Genomic DNA, 17,630 nt, shown 5'->3' with positions numbered 1-17,630 from the left:
AAATTTGCAACAGGAGAGGTTGCAGAAAGGGGTCAGATAACACGGGTCGACCCCTTTTTGCACCTTGTCGTTTTGCTAACCATGCTTATCCAAGTGCTTATCATGGCTGCCCATTGGATAAAATCCTGACCTACATGCGTGTTATTGGCTAGTGGCCAGCCGCTGTAAGGACGGATGAGTGGTTGGGGCTTGGAGGTGTGAAGACCGACGGGAGGGGAAAATAGAGCATGACAGGACGTGTTCACCCTCAGTCTATTGTGTCTGTCCAATCCAGGATCCCTCCTGGTGGATCACAGTCAACCATCTCAGTGTAACCAACAGCAGGTGCTGGTACACAGCCTAAATACACACTCACACTGTTAGGCTGCAAAAGTGATTATGTGGCTTTGGAGAGAAAGGACGGTGCAGAAAGGCTGTAAATGTTTACTTAGTATGGTGTACACAAACACACACGTGCGCGCACATGCACACACACACACACACACACACACACACACACACACACACACACATACACACAAACTTTCACGGATCTCTTTCGCCAGCCATGTGGCAAAAGTGTTTATTATGCTATTATGTTTTTTGGCTCCTCCGGGAATCAAAATGAAGACATTTTCGCATTGTAATTCGCTTTTGCTGATCAAAGCTAATGATGATGAAAGTCGTCGCTAATGAAAATTGTTGTTAATGAATGCAATTGTTAATAAAAGTAGATTGTTTATGATAAACATAATATGATTAACCTCAGTTTGATCTTCCAACTTGTGTTCATGAATGTTTAGAGATAAGATATACAAAAAGATACAAAGAAAACCTCATTATCATGATAACAAATTCCTCCCTTTGCTCCAGGGGGCAATTTAATCTTTCTAGTCAACCAATGACTCGCTTACATCTTCCTGCTAGAACATTCAAAGTTGATCTCAAGTGAATAGGACTATATATGTTCATCACAATGTTAAGTTTATGTCAATAATAGATGTTCTATTTTGTTCTGCTTATCTGCCCCAATGCTTATTTACTCTATGGTCACTCAAACATGCTAGTTCCCACGGGTTTGAGACTATGCATGCCGAAATAGTTTGCGGCTTTGTTTTTGCACGGTTGTGGTCTTTGGATGTCACAATCGTTTGGCTATGTGGATGTCTGTCACTTATTTGTGTGTACATGTGTGTGTTTGTGTGTGCGTGCGCATTGTTATCACAAAAAGCTACAGGCACGCACAAACGCACGCAAACACGCAAGTGCTCCAGGGAGACGTTCATTGCTGTTAAGTAATTGGCAGTGTCGGAATGTGCACAGAATGATTTATCAAACAACAGTCTCACTTTGACTCCAAGGAATCCAATGAGAAGAGAGGGAGCTAGAGGGACCAAGAAACAGGCTGGGAGGCACATAAGGCTGTCCAATGATAAAGCAATCGTGCAACGAGAACTGAAGGGAAAGGAGAAAGCCTTGAGCTCCAGAAGTAATATCAGAACACTGCATAGATGTATATAAAAAATAAAACACTGATAGGGCTAGTGCACATGAGGAAGAGGTTGAACAAATTAAAGATTGGCTGTGGGGGGTTCAGGTGAGGAAAGGGATTGGGTGGCTGTGGTGGGTGGGGGCGTGGGGGCGTGGGGGGTCTCTGAAGCAGTGATCTGGAGCAGCAGGGTGGAGATTGAATGGACCGCACCACAGAGCCAGGGTCTCTGTCTGTGCGGGTCTCTGTCGCGCGAGCGTGGTGAGGTTGAGCTCCTGTCTGAGAATGGGAACAATGGGGCGATGACTGGGGCTCTGTGGGAGGGGATTGGAGAAATGATTGGATGATATAAAGGCAGTCTGATAAATGAACAGAGGGCTGGTGGAGAAGTGAAGAAGGGAAGATTGACAGCTCCAAGATTCGTTGCGAGTAACATTGTGATAGATTTGGAATCCACCTCTCTCTATTGGCCTTGTGTCTCGGCTGTGTTACTGTAGAGTGGTCCCATTTTCTGGGGTAACTTTCCAGTCGTGGGTGAAATATGAAATGTTTCCTTCTTACCCGCTAACACGCGGTATCCTCCATGCGCATACATCGTTCTTCAGTGTTTTCATTTGTAGCGGATGCAGACACATGATCAGTATCAGTTACGCTATAACAGTAAGTGGACAAAGGTACATGATGCATACTTATGTCAATAAAGTCAGAGAGATACTGCGATGCATACTTAGATAGACGAAGGGGATACGATGCTTAACGTTGCAAAACAGATAATGAAGTCTGGAATATGAGAAGCCAAAGGGCAAACACATGAAAGAAAAAATGATGTAATTAACACAGGAAACAGTCTGCAAGTATGCAATAAAATGAATGATGGATGAGCTGGAGTTTCACTGTATGGGTGCTTATGTTTCTACGTCGGCCGAAATCTGAAACTTAAATTGTAACAAACATGCAGGGGTTGTACAAACCATTGCACATTCAAATTCTCTGCTTCAACTAAATGTATTGCATGCTCTGCTTCCGATTCATCCCCCCTGTGTTTTCCTCTTCTGGAAGGGGGGGGGGGGTGATGGTCTATCGCTGAAATTCTACGCAGTCATTCCAAGGACCAGGTGTGTCTTCAGATTCTGATTGTGTTTAATCACATGCAAATTAGGATAAATTTGGGACTTGTAAAATGTGAGAGTGAGGTAGGGTGGACTTTATGTTTCTCGCTACCTCGTGAGCACATACAATTGTTGTACAGTGTTTCTCTTTTCAGCTTTTTCAAAGTGTTAATATTGTGAGATATTGGGGCACTTTGTTTACGTGAGTTGCTTTGGTGATATTACAAATCCAGAGTGTGTGTCAGTGCATCTGTGTGTGTGTGTGTGTGTGTGTGTGCGCGTGTGTGTGCGTTCATTCAGGCGTTTTGCCCCTTCACTTGTATAATTGTGCTCTGTAACTATATTTCCATTTCGCAGTACCATATTGCTTTTGCAGAGGAAAGAGCACATGTTTGTACTTGTGCCTGTAATACCATAACAGGACCAAAACAAAGAAATTTGAGTTCAGCAGTGGCTTATTATGGATGTGTACTAAAAACCTGCCTTATCTAAAGTCTGCATGCTGGGATTGTAATCCCCTCACCACCCGCCCCATCCTAAATGTCTCCCTCCATCTCTCTCCCGCTATCTCTCTCGCTCGCTGTCTCTCTGAGTCTCTCCCTCCCTGAGCTATAAGCCGCTCACTGTGTCCTCGGTGTGTTGTCATTAGAGGGTGAGGCGGTGATCTTTCTTTTTTTAACCCTCGCTCTCACTCATTTTATTACCTCTCCATTCTCATTTGCCCTCACCCGTAGCCAATGACACACGCGTACAGACACACACGCACTCGCACTCACGCACGCACGCGTACACCCATACACACACACACACACACACACACTGCTCCCACCACTTGATTCGTGTGTACAATCATACTCTCTGTTTCCACTGGGGCGCACACTCCCTCACTCCCTCTCTCCACCTCTCTCTCTCCCCCCCTCCCTCTCTCCACCCCTCCCTCGCTCCACCCCCCTCTCTGCAGATGTCTGATTGGTCGCCAGCTGACTAGGGGACCGTCCTCTGCCCAAGCCCTCCACCTGCAGCCATGAATGGTAAGAACACCGCTCTGTGTGTGTGTGTGTGTGTGTGTGTGTGTGTGTGTGTGTGTGTGTGTGTGTGTGTGTGTGTGTGTGTGTGTGTGTGTGTGTGTGTGTGTGTGTGTGTGTGAGAGAGACAGACACTGTGTGTGTTTCTGTGTGAGAGAGAGACACTGCGTGTGTGTCTTTGTGTCGGAGAGGGAGAGACTGTGTGTGTGGCTGTGTGTCTTTGAGACAGTGTGTGTGTGTGTGTGTGTGTGTGTGTGTGTGTGTGTGTGTGTGTGTGTGTGTGTGAGTGTGTGTGTGTGTGTGTGTGTGTGTGTGTGTGTGTGTGTGTGTGTGCGTGTGTGTGTGCGTGCGTGCGTGTGCGTGTGTGTGCGCGTTTGTGTGTGTGTGTGTGTGTGTGTGAGAAAGATAGTGTGTGTGTGTGTGTCAGGTGTTCCTTAACCTGCTGACACGGTGGTTCTGGTGACTTGAGAGAACCTAAAAAGTGGAAGAATTGACAGCTAGAGAAAGTTAGTACGAAAAAAGAAATTGTCGGCCTGTGTGTGTGTGTGTGTGTGTGGTCGCCCAGTGGCAAGATCTGCAGCGTAGCGAAGAAACCACTGTTTCCTTGCTCTGTGTGTGTATGAGGGGGGGGGGGGGGGGGGGGACCTGTTAATGAAACATTGATCTTGTGCAAAGGAAGCATTCCAAGGCCAATGGAAATTGTGGTTCAACTGCGTGTGTGCAGTGTGCACGTGTGCACGTGTGCACGCAGCTGCACCAATCCCGTGTGATGATCTGTCTTGTTTGTCCTTCTGCAAGGCCGATGCAGACACTTCTTCAATTGTGTGCGCGTGTGTTTGTGCACTTGAGTTAATCCCCTTGTCTGTTGGCTTTTGATGAGAGAACAGTAGCTATCGCACAGCCTATTCCAGCCCTCCTTGGGGAAAGCCGCCAGTCGTGCTTGTGAATGCACGGGTGCGTTGATTACATATTAACGCACATAAATGGACACGACACATGATGTGTGCTATTGCTAATGAGTAGACCTTCTTGCACGCACCTAGCCTGGCACGGTGTATCTGCTCCACTTGGGAAGTAGTACGGAATGCATTGTGGTGGGCAAAAGCCGTATAATGTCCATTCAACGTATGGGTGGGGGGTTGTGGCGCCCCACAGCTCGTTGTGTATTCATGCTGTTTGTGAACCTGAAAACAATTGTAAAGACCGGAGTGCATCATGGCGGAGTTAGCCACCTCCGACGCCGCCGCCAGGCCGAAGCGCAGGATTCTGCAGCAGCCAGAGTAAATGAGGTTTTGTTAAGGATCCGTTTGTGGGCTTAAATACACAGGGCCCTGTGCACACCGGAGTCTATCGGTATTAAGGGGAGGGAAGGGAGGGGGGGGGGGCTTGTGTTGTGTGGAGGCCCCGGAGGAAGAGGGCTGAAATAAACCCGTCTGAAGCGCGGCCACCTTGTCTTAGCGGGCTGGAGCGTTTGATATGTAAATAATTACAGGGCGGGGATACGCTTTCCACTTCGGAGGACTTGGCGTGACAGCCTGTACGGTATAAGGGATCTAGAGGTGTTTGTGTGACACACACAACACACTTATTGTATTTTGTTGTATATTAGGCCATTAGCAAATTATAACATTTAAGAGACAAAGCCTATTCGTTCGAGAGAGAAACATTGCTTCACAGACACAATTCAATGGTTTTGCCTCTGATCTCCTTCTAACCACTGGGAATTCAGTTTGATGATAGCTCATTGAAATGGGCGCCAGTTTATTTCCGATTATTCGTTACGTTTTAAGGAGTGCACATTGGGCAATGTGTCACCCATAGTTGTTCCCCCATTGTCTCAGAAACAATACTTTATATCAGGAAAAAAAAAAAATTCAATATCATAGTGAACTAATGGTGAGAAATACTGACTAATATCCAGTCTTTAGAGCAACTGGAAAGAAATCTGCCTCGTTTTTTCCAGCAAGCTATTTTGTTTTGCAAGCGGATATCGCCCCCAACATTAATCACTGCGGCGCGCTTCTGTCCGCGTCGCTGGGTCATTGTCCCTCGCGTGTGCGCGTGATCAAAGCCCCGGTAGTCACGGCTGGGAGCTGCATGGCGGGTTCTTTTCTGTCCTGCGAGACGTTGTATCCACAATTGAGGCGGATCAGCACGGTGTAACACTTTGACAACCGGAACCCGCTAGAGAAGAGATAAAGCAGACTGGAACTCTCCCTGAAGAGAGCTAGGGGCTGAGCAGACAACCTGATAAATATTCCCTACACTTTTTTTTTGGGGGGTGGAAATCTATTTACAGTTGTGTGGGGGACCGACTTTATCATTCCCGTCTGTCTGTTGACTCTGTGTCTGCGATTAAAACTATAAAACCCCTTTTGGTTTCGGCTGAGGGATTTCCTTCTTCACTGGCCATGTAAGCAATTATATTAGCATGGGTCCTATTACATTGGGTTTGTGCTAATATGAAAAATGAATGTAGGCAGCTAGTGTTATTAGCCTTGCTGCTGGAATAAACTAAACATCAATCTCCCTGTAATACCTTTTTGTGATTATGTTTGTTTCACAGCGTTGCGTTATGATATTCTTCTCTTCCCAGAAAGATGCAGAATATCTGTTCCATTCGTTCTCTCGTTCTCCCTCTTAATGAGGCATGGAACACAGACTCACCGGCTTCCCCGTGTCACAATATATATATATATATATATATATATATATATATATATATATATATATATATATATATATATATATGTATATATATATATATATATATATATGTATATACAGACAGAGATTATTATTATTCTTTTTTTTTTTTGCATTCATTGGTGTTGTACTATTTTGGCTTTCATCCAAAAGCACTTTTTATTAGTCATTAGTTATCGGGTCGGGGTCCTGCTCAAGCCTTACTGCTGCTGACCTTGGGTTTCAACTCCAGCAGCTCCTGTCGTGGAGTCAAACACTGTGACCCCCATACGTCTTGTCTCCCCGAGTATAAGTATTGAACCTGGCAGCTCTTCTTCCCGGCTTTAATCATCTTTTGACATATTTTCCCCATCTAGACACCCTGAACTACTCTAGCCTTTGCCGTTGTTCTTGTGAAAGCCGCCAGCCTTAATCTATCCCATGGACGCATATACAGTATATCATGCTATCATGCTACCGGATATATAGTGCCTGTGTGTAGTCGGCTATATGTGTGCGGCTGTACTGTATGCCATCAGTCCCATCGGTACTGTGCTCAATGGCGCTTCTGGCTCAATGACAGTCACTTCAAAACGAGACCCATGAAAACTAAAATCAAAGGGACAATGGGAGTTCAATTCACTCCGTTCCGTGAGATTAATTATAGACCCTTCCCCCCTCCCCGCCTTCCTGGGTGTTTGGTTTTTGCTGACTCCGCCGGAAACTAGGTCAGGTAGCTAGCTGGGAGTTAGCTAGCCCCCACCATCGTCAGGGGAGATGGTTTATCCTGGAACAGGTGTTGTTGCCGTCGTGATGTCTGGAGGGTTGGAGGATGGGACCTTGGTTGAGCTGTTGAACCCAACTCCCCAGTAGATGGTCACGGTTTTGTTTGCCAACAAATGCACACCTCTCTCAGGTGAACAACCTCTGTTGCTGACTTATTCCAAATATCCAATATCCAATACTCTCCTTAATAATGTCCATTTATGTGTGTGTGTGTGTGTGCTCGTGCGTGCGCGCGTGCGTGCGTGTGTGCGTGCGTGTGTGTGCGTGCGTGCGTGCGTGCACGCGCATGGTCTGCATGCGCTAGTGTGAGAATGTGTGTGGTCAGCAGAGTTGACTGCTCGGGTATTCAAGGCATCAGTCGGGGTGTTTCCTCTTGGGTAGAGTGGTATTTCCTGTACAGGGTGAATAAATTACAGCCTGGATACTAGCACTGCTTCACCAAGAGAGTCACAGAGTCCAAACCTCAAACCGGCCCCAGCAAGTCCTTCTGACACTGTCTTGAATTTGTTCTCCGACTGTCAATTTGTTTCACTTTGGTCAGTGTATTGGTATAGTAAGAGATTTCACTCTGACGTTTCCTCTTCCCTGTCCTTTTCCTCACTTTTCTGAGCTATGTCAACTATTATCTTGTAACTAGGAGGGTTATTTTTGGGAAAGGTTTTCCGGGATCTGGACCAGAGAGTGTTGTTATGGTAACCCGCGTTGCCGTCGACCGTGTCCGTCGGATAGCCGTTGTGTACGTGGGAGAGTGGAGGAGTGCGTTCGCACTTATGAAGGGAAAAGTCTTGCAAAGACTTAAGCTCCTGTGTTTGGGGTCCAACGTTTGTCTTAGGTCACACCGAAGCGAGTACGATTTAAAACGCTTCACTCTCAAGACAGCCGCCACACTCCATTGTGTTCACTTTGGTGTGTCCGTGCGGATCTGTGAAGGCGGTGGATCCGGTGCGGACGAGGCTGTCTAAAGACTCCTCGATCAAACGCTGCGCTCGGCCGCTCCGTTTAAACTGTCAGAGCCTGTTAACCGGCTCTTCTACCACTGCACTCGGCTGAATCCATCACCTGTTGGCAACTCCATTTCCAGCGTGCTCACACTGCACATTGGGTACCCTGTGCTTGAATGAAAACCTTGAATGAAAAAAGTGAATCAAGACAGGGGAGGTCTGACATTCTAGAGTGTTCTCAGGGCTCGGAGCAAGGTCTGAACACGGGGATGGGAGGGATGGTTGGTTTTGTTGGTTATCATTTTTTCTGTCTTTCATTTATGAGCCGACAGTTGTCGGTTCAGTCTCCAGTGGATTCAAAAACCGAGGCTAACCTTGAGTTGATGGAGAACTGGCTCTGAGAGTGATCTACTTCTCGCAGTGCATATTTAATTCAGCACTCTCTCACCCCCAGCTGACGGGGTAGAGGGTTCTGTGTTAAAGGAGGGATGGAAGAGGAATGGAGGGTTTCTTCACATGAATAATAGCGGTGGGAGACGAGGTTCTGAGTCGTTTGATATGAGCGATGATTCATTAGGGAGGGGAATTATGCGGGCTATTTGGAAGAGGGCAAAGGAAGTATAGAATTATAGTTGATGCACCATTAGCGTCCAGGGACTTTGAGGTCATTGCATTATTTTTGTTTTAATGTAATCTCTCTCTCTGTGTCTCTGTGTCTCTCCCTCTGTCTCTCTCTCTCATTCCCACTCATATACCTCTCTCTCCCTATGGTTCCTCTACCTCTCTCTATCAATCCCTCTACCTCTCTCTCCCTATGGTTCCTCTACCTCTCTCTATCAATCCCTCTACCTCTCTCTCCCTATGGTTCCTCTACCTCTCTCTATCAATCCCTCTACCTCTCTCTCCCTATGGTTCCTCTACCTCTATCAATCCCTCTCCCTTTCTCTCCCTTTGGTTCCTCTACCTCTCTCTATCAATCCCTCTACCTCTCTCTCCCTATGGTTCCTCTACCTCTCTCTATCAATCCCTCTACCTCTCTCTCCCTATGGTTCCTCTACCTCTCTCTCCCTATGGTTCCTCTACCTCTCTCTCCCTATGGTTCCTCTACCTCTCTCTATCAATCTGTCTACCTCTCCCTACCACCTCCTCTGGTCTTTCTCCTTGTGCTCCAGGTGCAGCCAGTGTGTGGGCCATCACTCCGGAGGAGAGGGGCAAACATGACAAACAGTTTGACTCTCTGGCTCCCGCCCTGGGACATGTCTCGGGTAGGTCGTGGGGTCGAATCCCAGTTCCATCCAGATCGTTTTTTCCTGTTTCCTTCATGCATCTACGCTTGATAAGATTTACTTTTGATTTATTATTATTTTTGAAATTGTCATTATTACTCGCAGACAGGACATTGGGGGTATTGCAGCAAAAATATGGAACAATGATACAAATAAAAAAAAGAAGATAATAGTGTGTCACGTAAAAATCAAAATAGACTTTCAAAATGTATTCATATTTAGAAATAATAAGGCAGAATCATGTTCCATTGCTCGGACAAACAGAACTTGTTTCAGCATATTTCTTACTTTTGTTCTTGTTTACTATGTTGGTTTGTTTGTTTGCAGGAGAACAAGCCAGGAAGTTCTTCCTCCAGTCCGGTCTGCCTCCTCCTGTTCTGGCAGAGATCTGGTGAGGAGCTGGTGTCATGGTGTAATGTTCCGTTGAGTCTTCAGTACAAACATCTATTGTTTGAGGAAGAGAAAAAACCAAACAAGCGGGTCATTGGGTTCGCCCCGGCCATGTTCGCCCACTAGGGGAGTTTCGCCCCCAGAGGAGCCAATGAGACTTTCTTCTTTTGATGATGTTAGACTTCCTGTGCAGATCTCACTTCCTGTGCAGACTGCCCGGCTTCCAGCCCAGTCGTGTGTGTGTGTGTGTGTGTGTTTGTGTGCGTGTGCGTGTGCGTGTGCGTGTGCGCATGCGCGTGTGTGTGTGTGTGTGTGTGCCCTTACGTTTTGGAGCAGTGCCCTAGCCTCTTGACGTCAGGATGTAGATGTGTGTGGGGTTCTGAGTATAAACACACCTTGTTAGAGCGCGTCACCCGCTATAAACCAGGAAGCCTGCTACCGCCCTAGTTTGAAACATTACATAATGTATAATGGATCATGCCTGTCCACACTCTAATCCCTTGGGAGGTTAAAAAAAAGCTAAATTTGGTGAAACAGCCGTTTGTGGCCGTGCCTCGTAAATCTTAGATAAACTTCCTGGTGACCCAAAATATGTGGCAGATCAAGTCTTCAGTTTTCATGAAACATGAATGTTTGTACGTTTTTAATTTTTAATTTTCAAATTTAGATGTCATGTTAGATAGGCGATCTTTCTCTCCCAATCGCACAACTTGACTTGACATCATGACTTGACATGCGTTATTGTGTGCATATAACCTGCTTTACAAAGCGTGGTTTTCTGGTACTTTTAATGTTTTTTCCCTAAAAAGTTAGAGAAACTAGATTAACCCCACGTATAGACAACAAGCGACCCCTTTTGGAGACCAAAAGGCCCTGTCAGAATATAACATTACATGAAAAATATAATATAGTCATGCATTACTTTCCCACATTCCAGGGCCCTGGCTGACTTGGACTGCGATGGGAAGATGGATAGACTCGAGTTCTCCATTGCCATGAAGCTCATTAAACTGAAGCTTCAGGGGCGGGGCCTCCCCACCTCTCTGCCAATAGTCATGAAGCAGTCCCCAGCGGCCAACCCCGCCTCCATCATGACGTCATCGTCGCGCTTCGGTGAGTGACGACGAGAGATATTACGGCGGGAAGAGGCAACTCCCGTCTCGCGACCCAACCCCCTCACGGCCTCCGTCTCGATATTCTGTGTTTTAGGACTTGTTGACTAACAGCGATGATTTAACACTTCTAAAGAAAGGATGTGTTAGCTGATTTTTATGTTCATTTTGTAATGACTTCATTCATACCGTAACACTATAACACACTACCACTGTCTATTCCCCTCTCTCTTTTCCCCCTCCCTCCCTCCCTCCCTCCCTCCCTCTCTTCCTCCTTCTCTCCCTCCCTCCCGCCTCCCCCCACTCTCCTCCTTCCCACCTCCCTTCCTCCTTCACCCCCTCCCTGCTTTCCTTCTACATCCCCCTTTCCTCCTTCTACTCCTCCCTCCCTCCCTCCTCCCTTCCTTCCTCCTTCCCTCCTCCCTTCCTTCCTTCCGTCCTCCCTCCCTCCCTCCCTCCCTTCCTTCCCTCCTCACTCCTCCCTTCCTTCCTCCCTCCCTCCCTCCCTCCTCCCTCCCTCCTTCCCTCCCTCCCTCCCTTCCCTCCTCACTCCTTCCTCCCTCCCTCCCTCCTCCCTCCCTCCCTCCCTCCTCCCTCCCTCCCTGCTCCCTTCCCTCCTACCAGGGATGGGCTCCATGCCAAACCTCTCCCTCCTCGTGCCCTCCATGCCCTCCATGTCCATCCTAACCCCCGTCCCGGTGCACCATCTCCCCCTCATGCACCACCCCGTCCCCGGCCAACGCCCGATGATGCACACCCCTATGACCCTCCCCCTCATGTCCTCCCTGGGGAACGCCGGACTGCCCAACGGCCACGCCCACCTGCTCACGCCCTCCCCTGTGCCCAGCAACACAGGTTGGTACTGTAAGCCCATTGGTTCTGACGCCGTTGAACCGTCAGCCGTTTGGTTCTGCAACGGTTGAGACGATAGCCGATTGATTCTGCAGCGGATGGCAACTGTAAGCCGATTGGTTCTGCAACGGGTGGCAACTGTATGCCGATTGGTTCTGCGGCAGTTGAGCCATTAGTGGATTGGTTCTAAAATGTGTTTGGAGTTTCTTTGGTGATTAGCCATGTCTAACCATGACAACCGGCATGTACATCAGAAGATTTGGATGTGGAGAATACAGTACAATGTAGATGTTTGGGATTTAAAACATGCAAGTCATTACGAGATTACGAGTAATTTAATGTTATATTATGTATCACCAATGAGCATTATCTCCCGTGGTCTTGACTAGCTAAACAGGTAGAGAAAGGCACCAAAACTGCCAGGGTTTGTGGTTCAATTCCCAATGGGACTGCCCATGATGAGAATGTATACAATCAATACAAATGGCTTCTTTTTTTTTCTCTGACCCTTACCTCTAATGCTGGAGAGTCTTTGTTACCAACAGAAAACAATATTTTACTATTGCATTAATTTAATTTATTAAAATAATATTTTTACTGAGCATTCCCAGGTGAAGGAGCAGTATTGCTGTTTGAATGGATCATTTCTGGATCCCACCGTGCAGTGCGTCCCCCCTGGTACAGGGTTTTCCATATCTCGTGAGGATCTACCTGCTAAATTATGTGATCCATCACCCGGCACCTCGATAGGTCGGCGGCGGTTCCTTGATGTGATTAATCGATCTAAACTGCTGGGCGTTTATTGGCCATAGTCGGTACAGTTGCCTTGTCATAACCTCCCTGCAGATAAGAGTTTTTTGAAATTCTAAGGGTGTAGGGGATGCATAACACTCATCTGTCACTGTTTATCCCAACCTGCACTGCCTTGAGGTGTTTTTCGTTTGTTCTTCCCTCTTGCTCAAGAGAATTAGTTTCAATATGATCTCTCTCTCTCTCTCTCTCTCTCTCTCTCTCTCTCTCTCTCTCTCTCTCTCTCTCTCTCTCTCTCTCTCTCTCTCTCTCTCTCTCTCTCTCTCTCTCTCTCTCTCTCTCTCTCTCTCTCTCTCTCTCTCTCTCTCTCTCTCGTTCCTGACTATGAGCCATGAGTCCTTTTTTTCTCTCAGCCAGATGTCAATAACTATGTGTACTGTGACTGAGATAAGACGAGAAAACATAGGGGAGATAACGTTTTGGTTGGGTCGGTTGGACACACGCGTCATTTTCCAAGGACGGCTGTTCTTTGGACGTCTGCCAACAAACACTATAAAGAAGAGTGTGGTAGCTTTATCTGCGTGTAAAGTTTATTATGCACAGTAGAATGCGTACATGTGCGTCCCCTCTTGTGGATGTGTATTTGGAACTGGTCTTAATGTCCACTTATTTAATCCTATCAGACTTGCTCAACCAGCACATTTGTCTGGATATCTCCGGGTAATTACAGATCTTCCACACCAGCAAGCAAGAACTTTAATTTTTTTTTTGTGTTTAAAAATATTAAAAAAACAAGGCCCCCAGTGTTAAAGTAATAAAGTAATTTTAAAAAGTATGCAGTGTTGAAGGTATCATAGTGATTGGATTTCAGAGAGCCGTATTTTCTATGGATGTCAATTTGATGATGTTACGATCTATGTTTTGTTTCTAGTTTCTTATATGTGGTCCCGGAGTTAACCACCGGTTGGAAATACTATTTACTAATGATTTTACAGACACTTTTTATTCAAAGTGACCTTGGATGACCTGACAATCATGACTTTTTTACACCTATAATAGAGTAATCAATCTGTAATGAGTACTGACTTTGGGCTTCCAACACAAAATCTTTCGGCTGGGAGTTAAACACCACCAACCACCAGACTGTCCTGTCTCCATATTACCTTTAACACTTTTAGGTAATTATGCCTCTAAAATACTTTTGCCTACTTCCTGTGGTGCGCCTCTGACTCGGCACTCCGGTCTGTCCTTCTCTCACTCCACAGCACACCCCATGTCTGGCTTCTCCTCCCCCACGATGTTCTCTCCGTCTACGGGCATGTCCCAGGCCAACTCCCTGCTCGACCTGGGCTCAAGCAGGTGAGGCCTGTGCCGCGCTCTGCATCTTTTATAGATATGTGAAATGCTAAGCGTGGTCTTTGCTTATCTGTTAGTTATCTTTATTCCCTCATTTGCCATCTGGCAAATGAGTATGTCTGATCTGACTTAATGTTCACGGGAACTATTCAAATGACTGCAGTGTACCGTTAGCTCCAAAGCGCATTTGTGAAGCTCATGTTATCGAGTTTCCTTTTAAAGGGAGAAAATACTTATTTTTTCATATACAAATGGATTATAGGTTCAAACTAATTCAAAGGGCTTTTTGAGCGGGTTCTAATAACAGTTCTCAACCAGTCTACTCTGCATGCATGATATCTGAAATCGGTTTTTGGATTCTGGGTACAATTCAAGTTGTACCCAGAATCCATTAAGTCTGATCCTTAGCAATGAAATGATGGGGGTTGATAAAATTGAATTGTACGGCTGCAGTTGCCCCCCCCCCACCCACACAGACACAGACACAGACACAGACACACACACACACACACACACACACACACACACACACACACACACACACACACACACACACACACACACACACAGACTACACTGTAACTTTTTTTAAGTTATCCAGAAGGATCCCAGCTCAGAGCAGACAATCGGAACGTAGGCAGAGATGATAAAGCTTGATAGCAGATGGAGCCGACTGATAAAGCGTTCTGTACAAGGCTTTGTACAAAACAACGACATCACTGGAGCAACAGGGAGCTGTGATGACATTCTTGCGTGGGGTGGTTGTGTTGCAGATATACGGTCCCCTTTGTTGGTTACGAACAAACATAATCATGCCGTGGCTTGAGGGGGAAGCGTTGTGTTGAAGGTGGAAGCGTTATAAAGGACGTCGGTAAACAGCTGGGATCCAAAATGGCCACAGCACAGTTTGTATTTTTAGGCAGTTCTGCTGTAATTACTTTCCGATGCCTTTTATCATAGGAAGAACCATTTTAGTCCTTTTATATCAACTGACATATCGTTGGATCTTTCTTTACGCAAGTTAATGGCTGAGGGTCTTGAATTTAATACATTCAGGCAACTTTAATTATTTTAAATGTATTTTTGTGTGATTTAGTCTGCTGAAAGCCTAAAATTAAGAACATCCCTAAAATTATCGCATTTTGGTTTGAATACAATAGGCTACAGGTTAGGATAGCATATCAATATATTGGCATCCTTTGACTTTATTATTCACTACTGTTTCTTGCCCTATGATTCTGGCTGTTTTGTGGAACAGAATAAGCTAGAGGATGGGCCAGGATCTTTTTTTATTTTTGTACTTTATTTTAGGAATTGTACCTTGTTCTATGAATCTTGATCTTTGGTGGCATTCACTGCCAATGCCATGCAGAAGTGAGCGATGACTGTAATCAGAGAATGAAATAGCACCCATCCACAAACACCCTGGAGGTGACACTTTGTTCTGTGTCATAAAAAGGACAGGGAAAACACACACACACACACACACACACTCTCTCTGCTGGTTGTTATTGCCCGCAGGTGTAGAGAGACCCATTGTCTCGGCTTGGCTATTGTTTCCTCATAAACAGCAAAAAAAAGGAAACATTGAAACAAATAAGGGTTTGGTTGCAGCCCTATGGCCGTTGCAGTGATATACACACAACCATATACCCACACACCGGACTCAAAGGTCGGAGTGAAGGTTTTCTGCTGCCAGGAATCCCCCTGTTCCCTCGGGCTGTTGGGAGGAGTTGTGTGGTGGTGGTGGTGGAGATTTTCCATCCTAGCGTTATGACCGAGAAAGAAGAGAAAGAATAAAAGAAGAAGAGATCACTTTCATAATGATGGTCGCCAACTTATGACCCATTGTTTATTATTGTCTATTATTGTTTTTAAAGTGAACCTAAATGGAGGATACGTGACGTGGCATCGGTTGAATGGCGCCGTCTTGTTTCCAAGGAGTATATCTTCCTGCCTCGCTCTATCTGCTTCCTCTACGTCTCTAATTAAGAAGCCGAGCAATAACACCTGGGAGTCTCTGATCAATTAGTGGCTTTATGCCGACTGGGCCACATGGCCGCTGGGTTATTGCTGTATTATTATAAGCATGTATCGTTATGAGTATTAGTGTTGGCTTTCAGAGTGAGAGTGAGGGGGCAAGGTGTCTCCTGTGTGTGTTTGTGTGTGTCCATGATTACGGTGGGGGTCATTTAGCATATCCTCAAGTCCTAAGCTACTGGAAAGTTATTTTAGATCATGAAGGAGTGGTTAAGGGTAGAGGAATCTTGTTAAAGGATGCCTACGGGTAGGCTGTTGACTTTGGGGTTTGAGCCAAGAACATTTTGGCTCTATGAGGTTATGGAAATTGCTGCCAGATTTAACGGTCCTCTAGGTGGTTTGATCTTTATAAAAAGAGCAGAAAAAGTGTAACAAATGTGTCTGGTTAGCACCACCGCTAGCATCACCGCTAGCACCACCACTAGCACCAATGCTAGCACCACCGTTAGCACCACCATTAGCACCAACGCTATCACCAAAGCTAGCACCAACGCTAGGACTACCGCTAGCACCATGGCTAGCACCACTGCTAGCACCAACGCTAGCACCACGGCCAGCACCCCCGCTAGCACCGCCGTTATCACCAACGCTAGAACCATCACCCGCTAGCACCACCGCTAGCACGACAGCTAGCACCACCGCTAGCATCAACCCTAGCACCACAGCTAGCATCACTACCGGTGCTGAAAGGGGATGAGGAGGATGGGCGTACTTCAGCGTTCACTGTAGTTTGCGGACATCCGGTTGTGATTTTCCAGCAAATATAATTTGGGCTTGATACACCTATCCCCTCCCCCCCTTTGTCCACTTGTAGTTCCAACTCGTCCTCCACCAACTCCTTGGCCAGTAACTCTCCAAAGACGGTCACTTGTGATTGGGCGGTTCCTCAGGCCGCCAGACTCAAATACCGGCAGCAGTTCAACACCCTGGACAAGCTCATGAGTGGTTACCTGTCAGGTGTGAGGAGACACACACACACACACACACACACACACACACACACACACACACAAGTCACACACACACACGTCACACACACACACAGACACAGGCACACACACACACACACACACACATAGACACAGACACACGTACGCGCACGCACACACACGTACGCACACACACACGCACACAGACAAACACTTCTTGAGAAAGTCTTATTGACACTTTACACAGCACTTACTGTTTGCGTACAAAACATTTCCAGTTCAGCAAGATCACACCAGTATACACAAGCAAGCGACTTGATATGAACTTCTGCTTTCAGGACCGCAAGTAAGGAATGCCCTGTTGGCCTCCAACCTGACGCAGACGCAACTCGCAGCCATCTGGTGAGTGAGTGAGCGAGTGAGTGAGTGAGTGAGTGAGTGAGTGAGTGAGTGAGTGAGTGAGTGAGTGAGTGAGTGAGTGAGTGAGTGAGTGAGTGAGTGAGTGAGTGAGTGAGTGAGCGAGTGAGCGAGCGAGTGTGTGAGTGAGTGAGTGAGTGAGTGCACGCTTGGGTTAGTGACTGTGCTGCTTCTTGTCTACGATAGTGTTCTTCTGCTCATCAGCCTTTTTGTGTCCACTGTGCGTCTGTGTGCGTCTGTGTGTGTGTGTGTGTGTGTGTGTGTGTGTGTGTGTGTGTGTGTGTGTGTGTGTGTGTGTGTGTGTGTGTGTGTGTGTGTGTGTGTGTGTGTGTGCAGGACGCTGGCAGATGTGGACCGGGACGGCCAGCTGCGTGCGGATGAGTTCATCTTGGCCATGCACCTGGTGGACATGGCCAAGACCGGTCACCCACTGCCCCTCTCCCTGCCCCAAGACCTGGTGCCCCCCTCACTCAGGTAACACACA

At 46.6% G+C, this 17,630-nt stretch overlaps 1 protein-coding gene across 3 annotated transcripts in view; it reads left to right on the top strand.

Moving 5' to 3' along the window:
* itsn2a (intersectin 2a) overlaps nucleotides 1-17,630 on the top strand; it is a 57,169-nt gene that overhangs the window by 2,077 nt on the left and 37,462 nt on the right. For all 3 annotated transcript variants that reach the window (XM_030344888.1, XM_030344887.1, XM_030344885.1), the window contains exons 2-10: nucleotides 3,539-3,608; nucleotides 9,187-9,279; nucleotides 9,628-9,691; nucleotides 10,628-10,803; nucleotides 11,427-11,657; nucleotides 13,670-13,763; nucleotides 16,615-16,757; nucleotides 17,068-17,131; nucleotides 17,483-17,620. In XM_030344888.1, coding sequence (XP_030200748.1) covers nucleotides 3,602-3,608; nucleotides 9,187-9,279; nucleotides 9,628-9,691; nucleotides 10,628-10,803; nucleotides 11,427-11,657; nucleotides 13,670-13,763; nucleotides 16,615-16,757; nucleotides 17,068-17,131; nucleotides 17,483-17,620 — 1,010 coding nt within the window. In that variant the 5' untranslated portion in view covers nucleotides 3,539-3,601. The remainder of the gene's footprint in view (nucleotides 1-3,538; nucleotides 3,609-9,186; nucleotides 9,280-9,627; nucleotides 9,692-10,627; nucleotides 10,804-11,426; nucleotides 11,658-13,669; nucleotides 13,764-16,614; nucleotides 16,758-17,067; nucleotides 17,132-17,482; nucleotides 17,621-17,630) is intronic.

Source organism: Gadus morhua, chromosome 21 (assembly GCF_902167405.1).
Source record: "Gadus morhua chromosome 21, gadMor3.0, whole genome shotgun sequence".
NCBI classification, from domain to species: domain Eukaryota; kingdom Metazoa; phylum Chordata; class Actinopteri; order Gadiformes; family Gadidae; genus Gadus; species Gadus morhua.
The sequence above is the reverse complement of the archived record's forward strand: the minus strand, read 5'-3'. Positions and strand labels throughout refer to the sequence as shown.